The 20903-nt window shown below is 39.3% G+C and overlaps 3 protein-coding genes across 7 annotated transcripts; all 3 read left to right on the forward strand.

Moving 5' to 3' along the window:
• Positions 1-230: 230 nt before the first annotated feature.
• On the forward strand, positions 231-1445 carry gng10 (guanine nucleotide binding protein (G protein), gamma 10). The gene is made up of 3 exons (XM_078271726.1): positions 231-491; positions 1021-1148; positions 1251-1445. The coding sequence occupies exons 1-2, from the start codon at positions 411-413 to the stop codon at positions 1144-1146; spliced, it is 207 nt and encodes a 68-aa protein (XP_078127852.1). The 5' UTR covers positions 231-410; the 3' UTR covers positions 1147-1148; positions 1251-1445.
• A 99-nt stretch (positions 1446-1544) lies between these two features.
• btc (betacellulin, epidermal growth factor family member) lies at positions 1545-12081 on the forward strand. Of its 5 annotated transcripts, none has more exons than XM_078271723.1 (6): positions 1545-6289; positions 7121-7228; positions 9330-9450; positions 9658-9804; positions 10843-10984; positions 11079-12081. In XM_078271723.1, the coding sequence occupies exons 1-6, from the start codon at positions 6250-6252 to the stop codon at positions 11079-11081; spliced, it is 561 nt and encodes a 186-aa protein (XP_078127849.1). In that variant the 5' UTR covers positions 1545-6249; the 3' UTR covers positions 11082-12081. The 5 variants fall into 5 exon arrangements, with proteins under 5 accessions (XP_078127849.1, XP_078127850.1, XP_078127847.1 ...); XM_078271724.1 differs by having other exon boundaries at positions 10843-10951; XM_078271721.1 differs by having other exon boundaries at positions 10843-12081.
• A 6160-nt stretch (positions 12082-18241) lies between these two features.
• rxfp3 (relaxin family peptide receptor 3) lies at positions 18242-19459 on the forward strand. The gene has a single exon (XM_078272103.1). The coding sequence runs from the start codon at positions 18242-18244 to the stop codon at positions 19457-19459; it is 1218 nt and encodes a 405-aa protein (XP_078128229.1).
• Positions 19460-20903: the final 1444 nt, after the last annotated feature.

Consider the following 20903-nt stretch of genomic DNA (forward strand, 5'->3'; position numbering starts at 1 on the left):
AATTATTTATAATTTTTTAATAAAGCCCCTCTTTTTCCACCTCCTTTTTATTCTAACCCTCCACTTCCTCCTCCTCTCCATTCATCTCACACTTGATTTCCTCCCCATTCCTCCATTCCCCTTTTTCTACTCCATCGCAATGCTCTTGTTCCCCCTTCCTCCTGCCATTCTCCTTCATCCCCCCCCCCCCTTACTACTCCTACCACTTCCTCCTCATGAAGTTTCCTAAGTTGCCATCCCTGCTTGTTTCTTCAGTGAAGTGGACAGAGGTCTTTGGAAAGAAACCCAGCCACTCTTTCTCCTCGAGCATTTTGCTGCCCATTAGTGCAGTCAGCTCCTGTGTTGAAAGACTGAAGGGGACTTTTTTTTTTACAAGGAATTTTTCTTTCCTCAAAACAATTTCCACCAACATGACTTCTAATTCCAATTTATCTAACATGCGACGGCTCGTAGAACAACTGAAGCTCGAGGCCAGTGTGGAGAGAATCAAGGTAAAGACAGAATAAGGTTATAAATGTAAAGTGCATGAGAGTTTAGGGTTTGGTGAGTTTCTGGATTTGTTTAACTTTGTTATACGCACAAGCCTACTGTATTAGATTCAACACATTACAGTATAATTTTCTGCTTTTATTTTATACACTGTTTTCATTTATTCAGCACGCTCATTCAATGTCTCCTATTACATTGTTCTACTCTTATTCCACACAATGTGCACATTAACCCAGGCTGTATCAATTAAATATTTCAAAATACTCTAAAACTAAAACACATAAATGTGTCTGTGTGCCCTCTCCATACACTTTGACACATTAAATTGTGACATATAGATTAAAGGTATTTGTAGAATACAATAAAAATCATTTACAAGAAGTTTAACAATCAATAAAGCATTATTAAATGATTCATTAACCATTAATCATCCATTAATGAATGCTTATGAACCCCTTTGTATATATATGTATATAGGCTACTTAGAAAGTGATACCATATAAATACATATGTCTGTGTTTGTGTTCCCAGGTGTCCCAAGCGGCTGCAGAGCTCCAGCAGTACTGCCTGCAGAACGCAGGCAAAGACGCCCTGCTAGTCGGAGTCCCCACAGGCAGCAACCCCTTCAGAGAACCACGCTCCTGTGCTGTAGTGTAAAGGTCAGCATCCACAAAGTTTACAGCCTTTATTTGCAACGCCTATTATTAATAATATAGCAGAATTTCAAATGAGGAATATAAAGATGTGCACTTTTTTTGCAGAGGAGGAAGAAGTCGACACAACTGTGGCAACTCACTTGCAGAAGGAAATATATCATTTTTATTTACATGAAAAGAAAAACGCATTAAAAAAAATTAGGTTTCACAATATTTTTTTCATAATATCTTTTTTAAAGAAATGTTTTATTACATTGATGTTGAGATTTGCTTTGAACTCATTAAAGGGCATTACAGGAACCTACTTCCTCTTAGTCTTTATTTAAATAACTTTTGAAAGCTAATGCTAGATAAGCGTGATCTTGGACAGTGGCATAGTCTAAGACTATTATGGATTATACGAAGCGGATGTTTATAGCCGGCCTCTAAATTACGCCTTGGAATCTCTCTGCGTCCGGGCTTCCTGATGTTCAGTCTAAGTTAGAAGCACAGCCAGAGAGAGGAAACTGGGTCTTCCTGTTCAAAACTGCAAAGACACTCCACAGAGAATCACACTGCACTCTGCTTGTGAGCTTTTAACGATTTTGGACCTTATTTACAAGCTCAAGGCTATATATTAGATTAGAAATTAAGCATGAATCACCAGAATGTGGGAATTGGGTATTATGAATCACGTTTTATTTATGGATGTTTAGTCATGTGTCTGTTTATTTTATTTATTTGCATTCTGTATAAAATTGAAGTTATATATTTGAAGATGTCAACAATCGCCCCAGAAACAATCAGCCTAAAAGAGGTCTAGCCAGTCATGAGACGGCTCTATAGCCTACTTCCTTTTCCTGTCAGTACACTGTTCTCGGACAAGTCTCAATCGTTTTCCCATTTTGATGCCTCCTTTCCTAACAACCTTTGTTCAAATGTGCAGTATACCACACTGAGGGGATCACACATTTCTCATTTTTTAAACTTCTTGAGAATGAGCAGAATGGGATTCAGAAAATTAACATTATGTGAAAATGAGAAACTCTCTCTATATAGGGCAGAAACCAAAGCGTAAATGTGAAGCTGATTCACTTGACAACATCAAATTTGTAACCGGAAAACAGAAAAATGTGTAAATATAAAACCAGAAATACCAACTGCATGCTGAGGTTTGACAGAAATGGCCTTCCATTACTCTTTCTGCAGTATATTTTGTTCTGTTTTACATCACAGGAAGGTGTTTGATTCAGTTTTAAAATATAACTTTATGTTTAGTGTTCTGCCACAGCCAAATTGTTGCAGCAGCTATGCATTTAGTGTGGTTAGTGTTTGTAATTTGCTAGTAATTAATATGAGATGTGGCAGGCACCACTATGACAAACACAAAACAACTCCAAAATGAATCACATTAAAGTCTTTAGCAAAAGTTCAATCCAATCAACTTTCTGCACACATTTTCAGCTAAAATCGTGTGATGTGAAAGTGTGCTCCTGGGTGTGTCATTACACCCTGACATTCAATTCAATATCAATTCAACTTTATTTATAGTATCAAATCATAACTAGAACTGCAGTTATGACAGGGCCCAAGCCACCCACGCCAGTTGCCCCCGATGCCCGGGGAGCGCTCGAAAGTGGAACCCGAAGCCGGGCGGTAGGGAGGCAAACGTCGCTAAATATCGTGAGGCGCGAGCCACGACGTCTGCAGTACGTCGCTGTTGCAAACGTAGCGGTCTACAGTTCACCTCCCTGCATATACAGACTACCTTTAACAATGATATAAGGATAGGATTGGAGATGAAAAGTTCAACTGACACGTTACCGCGATCAGCTTCGTGGGAAATTAAGAATCAATGCCACCCACATAACCAATCTCACTATGACTGACTCTCCACTTAGCACCAACTGCAATGTTTAATTGTAAATGAATGTAGCCTACTGGCACTCTGGCACACATGGGTGCTCAGTATTTTCATCGGCGCCTATGAATGGTGTTGGTTTTGGATTGAAAAAGTGAAAGAAAAGAGTTGAATTTGTCCACTGTGAAGGTTGTAGAAACTTTGTCAGGTGGGTTAAGAAGTTTGTTTATTGTAAAAATCCAAAGGAGCACGCAACAGCAAAAACCAAAACCTAATGGTAGGAGGCAAACATCAGTAAATATTGAGAAGTGTGAGCTGCAAGGTCTGTGGTACATTTCCATTGCAAATATTCCATTAACATTGAGTAAAAGGGCCAAAACTCGTCTACATTGGTTGTAGCGCCCCCTATTGGCCGATCTTCCCCATATTTGGTACAGAGCCTCAGAGCGGCATGCCGAACGAGCAACACAAGTTTCGCGTTGATGGCACTTACTGTGACAGAGATATTGCAATTGCAAATTTCCCATTTAAATGCATTGAGTTATTGGCCAAAACAAATAAACGTTGTTTATAGCGCCCCCTAAAGGCCAATCTTCGCCAAATTTGGTACAGAACATCGAAGTGGGATGTCAAACAAGGATCTCAATTTCTTTGCTGATAACATTTAATTTGGTCGAGATATGATATGTTACGTGTGTGGTAGCTAGCTAGGAAAATTTGTTTGGTCGTCAAATGCGCATACTTTAACGTAGCAAAATTCCTTGAGTAACTTTTGGTCAGGTCCATCTGAAGGTGCTAAGTACCAGGTTTTGTGCTGATCCGTCGCACGGCCTAGGACGAGTTTGAAAAAGCTGGTTTTGCGCATTGCGCGATATTGCGATAAAACTTTGGCGCGGAAATGGCTTATATCATGTGATTCAGTTTGATTCAAGGAACACGCGGATGTAAGGATTTCTAATGTGCGATGTGTAATGTGGGAGTTAAAGGCAAAAAAAAACATTATAGTGCCACCTAGTGGTCCACATGTGTAATTTTTTTGTAGGTGTGGTCCATGACCTATTGTCTATCTACCCTGTAAATTTAAAGTTGTTCACGTTAGTGTAAGTAGTAAATTTAGATGTGGGTCCCATAGGCCACGCCCACTTTGACCCCTCAGTACCCCACTCTAGGGTTGGCCTCAGGAGTGGCCCTAGATGGTACCCAACAAATCTTGTAACAATCAGATGAGCGGTTCTTGAGATATAAACTTTTTGTGCTTGTAGCGCCCCCTAGTGACCAATTTTCGTAAAACGCGTGGGGGACCTTCAGAGGGTCATGTCAAACAATAATCTAAAGTTTGGCGTTGATGGCATTTATTTTGGCTGAGATATGGCAATGTTGGTGTTTTCATAGTTAGCTACACAAATTTGCTTGTGCGTAATATGCGCAATTTTGATCCTATCAAAATTCTTTTTATTAACTTTTTGTCAGGCCCATCTGGAAATGCTACCTGCAAAATGTTGTGCCAATCGGTCGCACGGTCTAGGAGGAGTTCGAAAAAGTAGGTTTATGATAAATCGCGATTTCTCACACATAAAAGGCAGGCAGAAATGGGCGTGGCCTATATCACGTGATTCAGTTGGATCCAGGCAACGCGTGGATGTATGGTTTTTGAATGTACGGTGTACGGTGTACGGTGTGGGAGTTATAGGGCCAAACGCGTTTTTTCTGCTATAGCGCCACCTAGTGGTGGAAGTGGGTCAATTGTTGCGCCTGAGGTCCTTGCGGAGTTTCAGATCAGTCCTGAAAATGGCAACCCCCCCACCATGTACGGTTTAGGCTGTAGTCAGAGTTTTAGGCGGAGAAGAATAATGATGATGCTGTTGATTAATCAGTAGAAAAACAACAGGCTTCCACAGCCCTGCTGTGCGAATGGCGTAGCTCTTGCTACTGCCAGTTTTTGCAGACTCGGGCTTGGACCCCTAACAAGAGTTATATCAAGACACTTTACAGATAGAGTAGGTCTAGACCACACTCTATAATTTACAAAGACCCAACAATTCCAGTAATGACATCACTAAACTGGCCATACACATGTATGGTAAAAATCAAGTTTTATATGTTTTAGGTGTCATAGGACATGATGAAAATATTTATTTAATTATAAAAGGAAAGTGTCAACTTATGCCATCTGCTGGTCATTTCTAGAGAATAAAAATATCACTCCCAAAACAGAACTGCCAGTGGTGGAAGAAGTATTCTTCTTCAGTAACAGCAGCAATACTACAATGTAGAAATACTGCATTACAAGTTTGAGTCCTGCATTGATAATGTTATTTAAGTAAAAGTAAATAATGTTATCAGCAAAATGTACTTAAAGTTTTAATTAAATAAAAAAAAAAAACATGTGAGTGTTAAACTAATATATATTATATTGTGAGATCTTTATCACTAATGCATTAATATGTAAGCAGCACACTGTAGTACTTGGCCGAGTTGGAGCTAAGTAATTCTATAGCTGTCAGAAAAAATGCAGTAAAGTAGAAAGTACAATACTTCCTTCTGAAATGTAGCATGAAAGAAGCATGAGATGAAAATACTCAAGTAAAGTACAAGTATAAGCCATTTGAACTTTCACATTAAACTTTCTTCCAGTTGATTCATACCCTGCAGGAATCAGTCTAAACTAACAAGCTTGTAAACCAAAAAACTCAGATCATATAATATTTGCATGTTTCTCCAAAAGACAACACATTGGGAAATATAAATGAAGTGCTTTGCTGTTAAACTGGCTGCTGTTTATTGTCAATGAGTTTTTACGCCTGTCGCTTCATTCTTAAAAAGGAAAGTAAAGCCAGGGATAAAGGTGCAATTGTTGTTTGAAGAGGAAATAACCTGAATAGCTTGAATGGAGTACTATTCTCCTTTAAAGGTGTGGGCGGGGAGCAGAGAGTTGGGTTTCAGTGCCACCCCTTTTTTTCTATTCTCAAACACACACACACTGTAGTGCCTTCCAGTCACAGTCCAGATAGACACTTTGGGCTGTGAGTGTGTGTGTGTGTGTATGTGCTTTGGTCATAGACTCAAGCTTTTCCTGGATGACTATGAACCGAACTGCCATCAATGAAGGCCCACAAAACGACACACCACTGGGAAACTTCCAGCTTGTCCACACCTTTTACCAAGGTCATTGACCTCTGAGAAAGACTTGATCCACTTTCATCTCTATTGGCCAATGATACTGAACTTTCATGTATCAGATGAGCGCTTTTATCAAGTGAGAAGATGGCCAAGGTGTACAGACTCTATCTAGGGATAGTAACAGGTAAGATTTGTTTTATCCTGTTCACCTTCCCTACTTATTAATTGTAAACAGAAGACTGGTTTTAGTATAATCTCAGACGTCTGTCATTAAAGGGATGTTTACATATTATTTTTGAAGTGTTACTAGTGATCATTTTCTTCTCAAGGGACTTAGAGTTAAAATTGCACTGTATGAGTTACTATAATTCTATTTGTTTTGGTTGTTGGCGCACCTTTTCATCATCCATGTGCCTTCAAAGTAATGCAGGTTTGATGACAGTGCTCTTCCTACTGAGCTATTTTTGTACAGTAGACGTCAGTGTTGGTTAATGATTAAATTACTGTAATACACCAGCAATATATCCCCTGTAATTAGTAGCCTAGTCATTGTCACAACAGGATTTCCTAATGTAGAATTAAATATAGATGTATAGATTTACACAGTCTGGTAAACTTTATGTCTGCTCTAAGAGTTAATTTGTATTTGTTTAGATCAGTAAAAAGTGTGTGTGTGTGTGTGTGTGTGTGTGTGTGTGTGTGTGTGTGTGTGTGTGTGTGTGTGTGTGTGTGTGTGTGTGTGTGTGTGTGAGAGAGAGAGACAGAGGTGAGCGTAAACGAGAGAAATCTCCTACCGTATAAGGCAGGCTGACATCATGACTCAGCAGAGCTATTCTTTAATAACTTTTATTAATTTATTAATTATGTTAATGAGTTTTTCCTTTATGTGGAATGTGGTCATAAATTGGTTAAAATGTTTGCACAGTTGTGCACGTGCATACTTTATGCATCTGTTTGTTGTGAGTGTGTACGTGCATGTGTGTGATCGGCGGTTTATTTGTGTTTCTGGCTGCAGCTCTGGCCTTATGCAAATACTCCCTGGCAGAATGGAATACCACAAAGGAGACTGCCAATCGAACTGTGTCTGACTGTCATCACCATGGCAACAGAGACAATTGCACAGGTAGATATGGACAAGAGGTGAGGGGGGCAGGGCCCTTCACAATGTCATAAATGGTTGCTGTGAAGTTTTAAGGTGGAGATTTCAATGGAAGTATGAGCTAAGCACAGATGTAGCTATAAACATCTACCTACTGCATTGAAACACTTAACAAAACATGAGGCAGTTAATTGTGGAGGAGACATATTCCAGGCTGTCCAGAGAGCATAGGAGTAGTTAAAATAGTTGTTAGCACTTCTCTGTGTCTTTGAAAAATGCATAAACTATTGGGTAAACTAGCTCTGCTGAGTATTTGTTCAAGTAAATTGAGTATTTCGTTCAATAAATTACATCAAATGTAATACTAACAAATTAAATTCCTTAAAAAATATGTTAGTCATTGTTTGATGTAACTGCATCAAATGAGAAAACAACAATATGTTTCTACTACAAGTGAGTTAGGACCTTCACCCAAATTAACTTTAAAAAAATGTTTAATATTTACCCATGTCTGTAGGCTAAATCTGAAGCAAATAACAAAAATGCTTAGCAATAAGACTGGAAACATCACTCAACTCCCTCTAAAGCCTGACTTGTCATTTTGTACAGATTAATGAGATCTAACATGTCAATTAGCTAGCTTACATAGCCTACTAGTAGACGTTTTTATTCATTTTCAGGCAGGCAGGTTCCCCTAATCAAGTTAAGCTAACTCAACCCGCTCCAAAACCACATGTCATTTTTGCACAATATCTATCTATGTATAGATTAAACAAATGAGATGTGACATTAATTAGTTAGCTTATGTGCTGGTGGACATTTTTACTCCTTTTCAAGGCATGCTGTTTCCCCCATTAAACTAAGCTAACCAAGTTCTGCTGGCTTTAGATTCATATTCAGCAAGCAGACATTAGAGTGGCATCAATCATCTCATAAGCTAACACCTGTCAAGAATGCAAATAAACATATTTTCCTAACCATTCCTTTGAACTTTGTAACTGAATAATTTCCTTTTCAACAGGTATGACAGCAAGCTGGATCTCACGTTTCAGCTAACAACTGAAGCGCTGTCATTGATGTCACGTGAACAGCAGTATTCTTTTACAAGCTCATTTCAAAGATAATGAGCTGTAAAGCTAGCGGCAGCCTGTAGTATAAAACATTTGTAACCGGGGATCAGACGTTTAGCATTATGGCCACTAGCAGCTGTTTTAGGGTGTGTTTTGTGGAGTAAGAGAGAGAAGAGCGCCAAGAGATAGATGGGGAGAATGGGAATTGTAGTGTGTAACTTTATCCCACCTTAGCATATGTTTAATTTAGTAAGGGATTATAATAATTGAAACATGTGGTTAACGAGACCTTGATGACACTAGGCTTTTCCTGGCAATGATTAATCAAGCCTCCTCTCTGGATCATGTTGCAAACAGTCTATTTATATGATCAAGCCACCATGCCAGAAGTGAGGTTGTAAGTCAAAGAAGCAAGCTGACAGAACGTGACACAGTTATAGAAATAGTTCAACATTTTAAATAAGCTTTTTTGCTTTCTTTACAAGAGTCAGACAAAAAGATTGATGCCACTCTAAATGTCTGTTTCCTCAATATGAAGCCTAAGCCAGCAGTTGGTTAGTGTGGCTTATTTTAACAGGGGAAACAGCTAGTCTAGAAATAAATAAAAATGTCTACTAGCACCTAAGCTAGCTAATTGACATGTTATCTTATTTGTTTGGTTGTTGTGGTCTGGGAGTGAGTTGAGTGATGATGAAGACTGAAAACTGGAGAAAACTATAAAATATAAAATAAAAGTCTATATTATAACGTTTAAATTAGCTAGCTTTAGAAGGCCGGTGGATTTAGTTACATTCAGACACAGCCAGGCTAGCTGTTTCATGTTTCCTCTTTATGCTCAGCTAAGTGGCCACTGGCTATAGCCTTATATTGAGGAGACAGACATCATAGTGGTATTGATCTTCTTATCTAACTCTCAGCAAAAAAGGGAAAAGGCCCAAAATATCTAACTATTACTTTGAACACAATATGAAAAATGCATACCTTTCACTGTTCATAAGTTTGCAAACTTTAACAGATGATGAAAACTATTTTTAAATGTCATTTAATTTCTCCAGCAGACACAATAGATACAGGGCAGTGGACTGGCCACTTCTCAAAATGTCCAGAGGAACTTACAAACTACTGCATCCATGGGGAGTGTCGTTACGTTGAAGAGCAGAATGCACCGTCCTGCAGGTGAGAGAAGTCTACTGTAAAAAGATGGAGATAATGGTGAACAAGAAAGCATTACTGTAAAGAGGAATAAGAATAAGACATTCCAGCCTCCATAATTCAAAGTTAGGAGCTTGACAGAGGAAAATGTCAAGGATGTAGGAGGCAGTAGAGTTGTTTCATTGTCTGTTACATAAAGGAAATGAAAGCAATTTTTTTTCTTTGTCTCAGGTGTCAGCGTGGTTACATTGGCGGCAGGTGCGAATATCTGGACCTAGACTGGCGGATAGGAGAGAAACGACAAATCATAATTGCCTGCGTCATAGCGGGGCTGGTTTTTCTCATTCTTGTCATTGTATTTATCTGCATTTGTTCACAGTAAGCTTTTGTGCTTGTGGGACAGAAAGAAATGTGATTTACCAATGTATAAAAAGTACTCAAAAGAAAAGTTCAACATTTGGGGAAATACACGTATTCGCACTCTCATGCCTGTAAAAGATGTAGCTGGAGCCAGGAGACAGTTATCTTAACTTAGCATAAAGAGAAACAGGGGAAAACACCTAGCCCTGTCCAAAGTTAATAAAATCCACCTACCAGCACCTCCGAAACTCACCAGTTAACACGTTATATCTCAATCTCATTCTGTACAAAGACTGAAGCATAAAATTCAAAATATTTAATTTGTGAATAATTCATTTCAGCATTTTCATTGAAATGCTATCCTCAAATGTACTTAAACATAAAAACATGAGACTCTCCTTTGTTTTTGTTCCCTTTGTTTCTGAGTAATCCGGTTTTGTCTCTCATGGCATGGCGAAAGGGTCTAATACTACATTACCCTTAAGCGTCAGCCAGTGTTGCCATGGAGAAGAGCCCAGTCAGACTCAGAGGCACGAATCAGCACGGTAGCAAATTCAAAATTTTGAATTTGTGAACAAGACATGGTGTCATAGTTGTCAAATTCATACAAAATGACCCAAAATACAAAAGCAAATGGATATAAACTGCAGATTGTAAAATGAGTTTTCTCAACAGCATAATATTTGTCTTTCACCATTTGTTAGCAGTGCTTCTGTGTTATTAAACAAACAAAAAGATATAATGTGTTAATTAGTGAGCTTTAGAGGTGTTGGTAGGTGGATTTTCTGACCTTTAGACAGAGCCAGGTTAGCTATTGCCCCGTGCTTTCAGTCTTTATGCTCACCTCAGCTAACCGGCTGCTGGCTCTAGCTTCACATTTAGTGAAAAAGATATAAGAGTGGTATTAATCTTCTTATCCAACTCTTACATTAAAGCAAATAAATGTATTTCCCAGTGTTGACATGTTCATTTCAAATGGAAGCATGATTTTTTGAACTGGTTTTACTATTACTGCTGCATATGCATGATATGATAACATATTTACATCTCTGTCAGTCGTAGGTGCAGATTGTGTTGGCGGAGGGGAAGACGGAGGGAAGAACCAAGGAACAGGACAGAGAAGCTGAGCATGATGGATACCAGCACGACACACACAACCTTAATGGTAGACTCAACAGAGCCACCACACACCAACACTGTATGAGAAGCCTGTGCGACCACAAGTCTGGGAATTGTTTAGATATGAGGGATTGTTGTCCTTCATGTGACAGCTGCTGCCTTTTGTCTCACAGTGACAGCAGGGTGCCATAGGAGGTCCCTCTGTGCCAGACAGGCCTGAGGCCTGCGGAGGAGGGACATTTCTGGATAAAAACTGTGATAGATCATGCAGGAGAACAGCAGTTTGCACCCTCTTCTGAAAGGGCAGCCTTGTCTGAAACTTTGATGAAGCTTCAGAACATAGAAGAAGAGGAACACAAGTTGTAGAGGAATGATCAGCTGGTTGTGTGTTGGCAAGGACACTTTTTTTTCCAATGCTGTGGAGCAACAGACACTTAGCACGGCTGAGTGCAAAGCACTAAATCAGTTGTTGCTATGTTGGAAAAAGCTTTGACACCAGCTGGCAGCCGCTGATAACAGTTGATCCGAGTATTGTACAACACAGGAGACACAGCAAAATGAGAGGAAAGACTGTGTAAAGATGCACTCCATTGTCTCGTACTGTAAATAACTCATTAAATGTATAGAAATATGCAATATTATAAGTATGAGCAGCTACACAATACTGTTCCAGTATGCTGTATCTTTGTGTCATGTTGTTTCTACTTTATATGCTGGTAAACTATTGATCTACATCACAAAATCAACAGTTATCATCATTTATTCAACTTTTGACATGTCTCTGTGTAAACTAACACACAGAATATTGTTACTTATCAACATTAGCAATGCAAGAAGAGCCTTCCATATACAAAAATGCTGCAGTTCTGGACTCCCGGGTTGGAGGAGGACAAGGAGAACTTGTGGTGGAGGCTTTTTTGAACTGTATATTTGGAGCCGAGCAGCCTCCGAGCTACAGAGGCAGAACAGCCGAGCCTGTGTGTGGAGGCTCAACTGAAGTGAAAGTGCTCCACTGTACTAGTCAGTTTCCACTGGCAGCCTTTCACTGGGTTTTTTAAACCTGTATCTGTACGTGTATTACCTCTGCATCTAAATGTAGAATGAAGATTAGGGCAGAGTCAGTGAAGTCTGCGCCTACTGTCTATATGCCAACTATTAATAAATATGTCTACTGTATATTTGCTGTCCATTTAAATTATTTCAACGCAAAACAGTATTATAATAGAAGAGTTAAGTGGTGATTTCTAAGAAATTACTCAACGTGCCCTCAGTCTGTAGACTGTTTTGATCTCATCACTGACCGATAAGCTCAAGTTCACAAGACCACTGCTGACTTGTACAAACCTCTCCATGAACTACTGTTACCCTTGTTCCAGTTTCAATTTTAAACTTTTAATCAAATACATGCAATATTTACACTATTACTTGCACTATTGTGCAAGACATGCTCAGATTAAGTTACAATTATATTCCCCTTCATGTGATTATACTTTGGGTACAGTTTTATTTTGTTGTTGTGTTGCTAGGTACTTTGTTAAAAGCTGGAGTCAGCAGTGTAGTGTGCAGGAGCCAACAAATTCCAATGTAAGGGTGTGAACATAATACAATGTGACTTAAAGGGATACTTTGCTGACTTAAATCCAGCTCTGTGTCATCTTTGTGTGGCAGTGTTTATGTCACAGGAGGGAAGCCAAACATCATTCATCTAAATACACTGCCCACACTGCCATGACAGAGCTGGATTTAAATCAGCAAAATATCTCTTTAATCCTGTTGGCACAAGATAATTACCTTGCATTTGACTTTGCCCTTGGATCTAACACTTGTTTCAAATGCCATTCTTTAAAAATAACTTAATATCAATGACGTTTCTGTCTGTCACATCCAATATATGATTTGATTTAAAGGTATGAGATTGATTGCATCACAATGAAAAGTGGGTGAATAGGTGACAGCTGTGGACATTCACATTATGTAAGGAAGATACAGTAATTTAAAGGACTAGTTTGACATTTTGGGAGCTACGCTTATTCTCTGTCTTGCTGAATGCCAATGAGAAGATCAACATCACTGTCACTACTGATATGCTGGCTATAGCTTCATATTTACCGCACAGATGTGATAGTGGTATTAATCTTCTCATCTAACATTCAGCAAAAAAAAAGAAATTTATATTTTTTATAAAAATTAATTTTCCAGAAGGTCAAACTTCCTTGTTACATACATGCTAGCTGTTGCTTTATTTTTCAGGGTTTCAGTGTTGAGTTAAGAATGATTTTTAATCCCTTTTGAAAATCTCTTTAAGAATAGTTTCGGGCACAGTCTGCTTGAAATGAATCCTATAAAAAACTGACTTGGCTACATGTGTTTTGCAATGTGTCAACCTTCATTTATTTCACAGAGGCAGAGACTTGATGTGTGCTTGACTTCTGTTCGTGAATTGCTTTGTTTCAAAATGCCTGCAAGACTAAGCTCATTTCAAAATATATACAAGGGCAACAATGAGGATAAGTATGAGGGGAATTGATTAACATGCTCTGAAACCACTGAAAACACTGCCACAAAGTGATACAACATTTGTCTCAGAACTGCTAACACCAACCTGCAGTTGTGTACTCTACGACATCTGCTCTCTGCTCTGTTTACAATGAAAGTGTCAGGATATTTGACCTACTTTCAGGTGGCCTGTGTGCCAGGCTGTCTTCAAAAGAGTGACAGCTGAGGAATGCCTGAGTTTCTATATAAGGGGTGTGTCTGCAAGCTGATAAGAAAGACAGATACTGGCCAAACTGTAGTTGATTTGGCGCGGAGTTGCAGTAGAAATCTCTTTCATAAACTCGTAGTGTGATCTTGAAAGTCCTTAAACGACCCCAGGAGACGTGTAGTGGATATTAGACCTTGGATGAAGTGTAGATGTGACTGGTTCATTCAATACAGTTTTTACACTGAGCGCTTGGAGCTCCATCTGTTCTCCTCTGGTATGTGTGCAAGCTGGCTCCAACAGCTGTGCTATGTCTACAGTCAAACAGTTTGACTAGAATACACTGCACCACACAGGGTTTGTCCAGGCTGTGTTATATCTTTCTAAAATCTATACTCAGATTCAATAACTTAAGAATAGACTCACTTAATTTGATTAAGTTATTATGGGAGACAGTTTTGGGGGGAGAAAATATTGCGTAAGGTTTGGAAAGAGATTCTGGGAAGGGTACACAAGGATTTTCAACGATGTCTCCCCTATCTGTGGCAGATGTCATCAGGCTCCTGCAAACCTTATATACTGTATACTGCATATGCTCTGGCTCCTCTGTTCATCCATCCTCTGTCTGAAATACTGGGCCGAAGCTTGACCCTAACTTTTTCAGTGCTCTTTTTGGGGTGTCAGCCTTTTAACCCTCTTTCTCTTTATCACAAAGGAATACAATCACCTTCACTACTTTACTGGCTAGGAGAGTGATACTGACAAGGTGAAAATCTCCTGCACCCTCATCTCATGCACATTGGATTCGAGAAATGCTTCCCGAAGTTGGAGAAAATAAGACTATGCAAGGAAGGTCCAATGCATTTGTTGAGGTCTGGGGCCCCTTTTTTTAAGTACATCAAGAATACTAAATTTTCTGATATTCCAACTTAATTTATTTTGGAGGGGTAGGGTGTAGCAAGGGGAGTTTTTTGTGTTTTTAATTTGTTTCATTTGGGTTTGGGTTTTGTTTGTGCATTAATGTGCTGTGAAACATCCTCATTATGTGTGTGTGTGTGTGTGTGTGTGTGTGTGTGTGTGTGTGTGTGTGTGTGTGTGTTTGTTGTCTTTTGATACAAATGTTGTATAATCCTGCAGAATACAGAATCCAATACAAAGTGTGTTGTATTGAATCAATGTGTGTGCAGTTTTGGTAGTTTGCATTAACAACACTGGAGGTCAGCAGAACACCTATCACAACTTTTAAAATACTGAACATGAACTGAATACTGAATCAATGATGGAATGTAACAAAGTGCAATTTGAAGGTACTTTTACTTGAATATGTCCAATTTATGCTACTTTATACTTCTACTCCACTATTTTTCAGAGGGTAATTTTGTACTTTAATCTGACAGATATAGTTCCTAATGACTTTGCTGATTAAAAGGTTATAAAAACCTAAAATGAGCATATTAATTATGAGGCATTGTTACTCAGTAAATCTAACTACCCAAAAGTATATAACATAGTTTGACCAGGTTAGAGTTAGACATTAAAATTCTGCTAATATGTTAATGTTTATTTAAACGCTTGCATAATGAGTAATTTCACTTTTGATACTTGAAGTAAATGTTACTGTACTTTTATTAAAGTAATATTTTGAATGCAGGACTTTTACTTTTACCAGGGTATTTTCATTCTGTGGTATTTTTGCAACTATATCTGACCAGACTGGCACAGAAGGCAGACAAGGTTTGCATGGATACAACCCATCCACTTTCAGTGGAGTTCATTCCCTTCTGGTCGTAGATATAGATATCCTAACGTCAGAACCAACCAAGCAAACAACTCATTCATTCCATTGGCAATAACCCAATTAAAAAAGATGTAAAGAGGTATGATTGAAGAAATATATGTGAAGTAATGTGCAGTAGTTTTATTTATTCATGACATTGTGCAATATACTTCTTTTACTGTGTTCTATTTATTGATGTGTGTATGTTATGTGTTAGATAAATAGATATGTAGATGTCTGGTTCAATGTTTGTGTTGTGGATTATGTGTCAATATGCCTGTACTGTACAACAAATTGCATCTCTGGGACATTAAAGTTTTCTAAGTCTAAGTCTACGTGAATGTTACTGTACTTTTATTGAAGTAAAATTTTGAATGCAGGACTTCAAGATTTTAGTAGGCTAGGTGGGTAAATGCAGTGTGGATTCTGCAGCTATCATTCTCCCTCTCTAAATCCATCCACTTCCTGACATGAGCTGTCAAGATATCCTCCAAAACAAGGATCAGGAAACCATTACTAGAAAAGGCACGTTGTTGTGATTGGAACAGATACCAGCTATAGCAGAGATTATTTTTTCCTGTCACAGATATTCTAACGCTTCACTGGGAATCTGACATAATGAGTTCTGCAGACTTGTGGTATATATGCCCAAAGCAAAGGGTAAAATGTTAAGTGAAGGAATATAACACAGATGATTCAGATTTTCATTCATTTCATTTTGACTCCCACTAATAGAAAGGAATCAGGGACCAAACAAATCAGGATGGATGAAGTTCATGTCCTGCCAGTCTTATCAAATGAAACTACAGTATCAGCTCAGATATTCTTTTTTATCAATGGTTTTGATTTGCAGCCTTGCCTGTACAGACCCCATAAATACTTAAAAAGGTTTAACCAACATGAAGACCAGGAGCTGTATGGGAGTAAGCAATTTTAAAGTTGAAAAAATCAATCATAGTTATGGAGATTATGACAAATGCCTTATGAATAGTAACCAAAACAATCCACTTGAGCTTTGAATAAAGTGCAGCTTCATCTTGTAACGTGTGCATCACTTCGCACAGCATTGCCTTAAATATTAACGAAAACTGCTGTTGTGTTATATGTTAGAAACCAAAGCTGATGACATAATGTATGTAGCAGCAGCAGGCTAACGTAGCTAACGTAGCTTGGCAGCTAACGCTGTCACGTTACGTCCGTTACATTAGTATGCGTTCTGTAGAGAAGAGAGAGGTTCAGGGATGTGATGGTGTGGGCTCTTGAATCAAGCTAGGTTATATGTTGTTAACAGTCACTATGTTACATGAGTTTTCAACCAACAATCAGATGTGATGTTAGTGAACGTGAAAGTCGCCTTACTTTGTTATGAGATGATAAATGAATGTCCCTGTTAAGTTAGCTGACTTGCGCAGGCTTAACTTGACGTGAAAGTAAGCGGAGCGTTTGTTCCATATAGTTACTTATTTATTCCATACATGTGTACGGCTCTATTCATCCGTCCTCATCATTGTATACAAGTGAACGCAAGCGTAAAACCGTAATGCCTCAAATATAGCAACCAACACTATTACCGTAGTGTATTGATAAGAGTGTTATACAAAAATTATATTTAACTCACTCTCTCTTATCTTATTGGGTTACATGAAAACAAAATAACAGAATGAGGCGCCCTCATTGTCTTAAAGCAATAAACACTCTTTGCATCCCTAAGTGCCAAAGATGTCTTGTGCAAATCTTTTTAACTTTAGCTTAGTAGCTGGCTTTGTCAGAACATCAGCAATCATTTGCTCAGTAGGACAATGTTCCAAAATAAACTTTCCATTGTTCACATTTTCCCTAATAAAGTGATACTTAATATCAATGTGCTTGCATCGCTGTCTGTGTCTGTTAACAGTCCCAATTGGTTAATGTAATAAACTTAGCATTTAAAAAAGAGTATAGCCTATTTTGTGTGCTTAAGTATGCCTTCACAACAACAATGACTGAAGAATAGAGAGAAAGAGCTCAATGATGCAGCTAAAAGATCTGCAATTTTGCAGAGCTGGATTAAACTGTCAGCAGACCAGCTGTGAGAGAAGCATTTGATAATGTCAAACAACCATCCTACATTATTCATTTAATGTGAAGTAGGTCTATTTTATCAGGAGCATTTTCTTTAAGTTGGATTAGGCTAATAAATCATTAAAAACAAATGTTTCATTTATAATAAATACACAGTAAATTGTGTCTGTGCCATATATGGCATTGTGAATTAGTTATTAATTTATGTATATCAAGAGCTCGAGTTCACAGAGCATTTGAGAACCTGGGGATCGAGTAAAATACTTTTACTAGCTGTAGTCATGTTGTAATTGTTTGTAATATATATATGATACTGGATATAAATATTTTTTTTGAGGGAGCTGTTGCCTTTTTTCCAGATTAGAGCAATAGCCCCTCCAAATGTCTGTGCACGTCCCTGGGTTGTATGCAATTCCACAGTCGATTCAAGAAGGTTTGCATATGAAAACAAATACAATTCACAATTGTTTTATGCCCAACTCAAGAAGATACCTTTTCTACGTTTTGGATTATTGGTTTCCAAATGGCATCTAATCAGAACCAAGGACAGCGCCAGATTGTTGCGTCAGGACGCGTTTTCAGTTGGAGAGCTGAGAAGCACAGAGAAAAATCTCAGAGCAACACGGCAACCTAATGACAAGCTCTGTCACCTATCAGGGATACACAGCTACTTTTACAGTTATTTTTGTTTGTGTTTCGATTCACAGAAAACTGTGTGTGCGCGCAAGAACCTGAAATCCAAGGATTTGGACCTACATGCATGACTTTAGGAAACATCCTCAGGGATTAAAGTTAAAATGTCTGGAGACATTAACTACGAAGGCTCAGCAGGGATTGTCTCTGCTGCAGACTTCAACCTGAGCTGCATTTTTAACACGACCAACCGCTCCGAGGGAGACTTCCACCTGTCAGACTTCAACAAGACAGATTATGTGGGAAACGGCGCCGCTGTTGTGAGGATAATCATCTCTGTCATTTACTCGCTGGTTTGCGCGCTGGGTCTGGTTGGGAACTTACTGGTGCTGTACCTGATGAAGTCCAAACAGGTGTGGAAAAAGTCCTCCATCAACCTTTTCGTAACTAGTTTGGCGGTGACGGACTTCCAGTTCGTCCTTACTCTGCCGTTCTGGGCGGTGGAAAACGCGCTGGACTTCACGTGGCTTTTCGGCAAAGCGATGTGCAAGATTGTCTCCTATGTGACGGCTATGAACATGTATGCCAGCGTGTTTTTCCTGACTGCTATGAGCGTGGCGAGGTACTGGTCGCTCGCCTCTGCGCTCAAGTGCAGGTGGCGGCGGCGACCACACTGCTGCTCCGCTCGGTGCATCACCGTTTTCATCTGGTTTGCCGCTGTCTCCGCCGCTCTGCCGCACGCAGTTTTCTCCACAACGGTGACCGTTTCCAGTGAGGACTTGTGTCTTGTCAAATTCCCGGAAACTAACAGAACAGCGCAGTTTTGGCTGGGACTGTATCATTCTCAGAAAGTGCTGCTGGGTTTTGTGTTGCCGCTGGGCATCATCTCAGCCTGCTATCTGCTCCTTTTGCGCTCCATCACTTCCAGAAACATCAACACCTCGAGCGCCAAACGACGCGCCAAGGTCACCAAGTCTGTCACCATCGTGGTTTTATCCTTTTTCCTCTGCTGGCTGCCCAACCAGGCGCTGACAGCCTGGGGCATCCTCATCAAACTCAACGTGGTTCATTTCAGTTATGAGTACTACACCACGCAGGTGTACGTCTTCCCCGTGTCCGTGTGCCTGGCGCACTCCAACAGCTGCCTGAACCCCATTCTGTACTGCCTGATGAGACGGGAGTTCAGGAAAGCGCTAACAAAACTCTTCTGGCGGATGACTTCTCCGAGAATAAGGCCGTTCACAGCCACCACAAAGGCAGCGATGGACGAGCAAAGGCACCAGGTCCACGCCAGCGCACCCGCGGAGCCCGCTGTGGTGTGTTATCCTCCCGGGGCTGTTGTGTACAATGACGGGCGAGACCTGCCGCAAAACAGCACGTAGTGCCACACTGACAGTGTTAAAAAAAAAAAGTTGGATTGTTTTTTATATGCATTTATTTTAATTGCTCCATCAGGAAAGCTGTAAATTCAAGTCGGATCTGCATTACTAAAAAGGCGAGAAAAGAACAGAAGCTGTCATATGACTGACATGTTACTTGGGTCTGTGATTTTTTATTTTGCTGCTCTTCAAAAAAAAAGACACACGCATTTCTCTTGTGCTATAAAGAAAGAAGACATACTTTACACTGAATGTGTGAAGTCTGTCCAAACATGTCACAATATGTATATTCCATTGTGCATCAACAATATGTAAGACACTTGCCGATCGGTGGAAAGGAAGTCAGAGGGGTTATCTCGCATTCCTCGCACTTGTTTCATTTATTCAAAATGGTAACTAAGTCTGCTAAACAAAACAAAAATTTGGTGCTGACACCAAATACTTATTCTTTTTTCACAATACCTTTAAATAAGGTACAATTTAACAGCAGCTAAAAGTTAAGTCAGAGATGGATGCCTGGTTAAGTTGACCCCCAACAGTCAGATATTACTGCACAGTTTGTAGCTGGAAGTCCATATCGTCTTGAATAGATGTGTTTTCTTAAGAAGACTGCACTGGTAAGATATTTTAACTCCAAGATTTAATAGAAAGTACAGGATTTAATTAGGATTTGGATTTCACCTCCTACTGCCTCCGAGTATGTGATGTAATAGGCTATGGTGTGTGTGTGTGTGTGTGTGTGTGTGTGTGTGTGTGTGTGTGTGTGTGTGTGTGTGTGTGTGTGTGTGTGTGTGTGTGTGTCACTGATGGGAATGCAGCAGTCTGGCAACCCCATTATAACCGAGATAAAAAACATATTTATTTCTTAATTAAGCAGCTAAAAGCAAAGGGACTTTATACACATACTGACAGGCTAATCTAGTGTAATAACAAATAATGGCTAATTGCACCAGGACCTGGTATTGAATTGGTACACCAGATGTCATGTCATGTGGATGTTTAATGCATCAGCCACAGTGCGCAATCTCTCTCTCTCTCTCTCACACACACACACACACACACACACACACACACACACACACACACACACACACTCATTTTGGGGGGAAGACAAATTTATTAATTAAATGTTCTGATTCAAAGTGTGTATTCCTCCAGAGACAAGCTGGTCTCTCCACTGATCTCCCAGGATGCTGGGGAAGAGCCTTTGATGTGTTTTGAATGTCTGGGAAACAAAATACTGTCTGTTTTCTTTGACATATAGAAAACAGATTTGAAAGTGCAGATTCAGGATGATCACATCTAAAACCTGTAAGTGGAAAAACAAGAGAAGCTTTAAAAACTGAGCCTCTTTTACAAACCCTGGAGGTAGAAGCAGAGAAATAATGAGGAGAAAAGAAGACGTGTGGAGATGTATTAAAATACTCCACTGCTTTGGATGATAATT

The sequence above is a fragment of the Sander vitreus genome, chromosome 16, assembly GCF_031162955.1.
Source record: "Sander vitreus isolate 19-12246 chromosome 16, sanVit1, whole genome shotgun sequence".
Taxonomy (NCBI): Eukaryota; Metazoa; Chordata; class Actinopteri; order Perciformes; family Percidae; genus Sander; species Sander vitreus.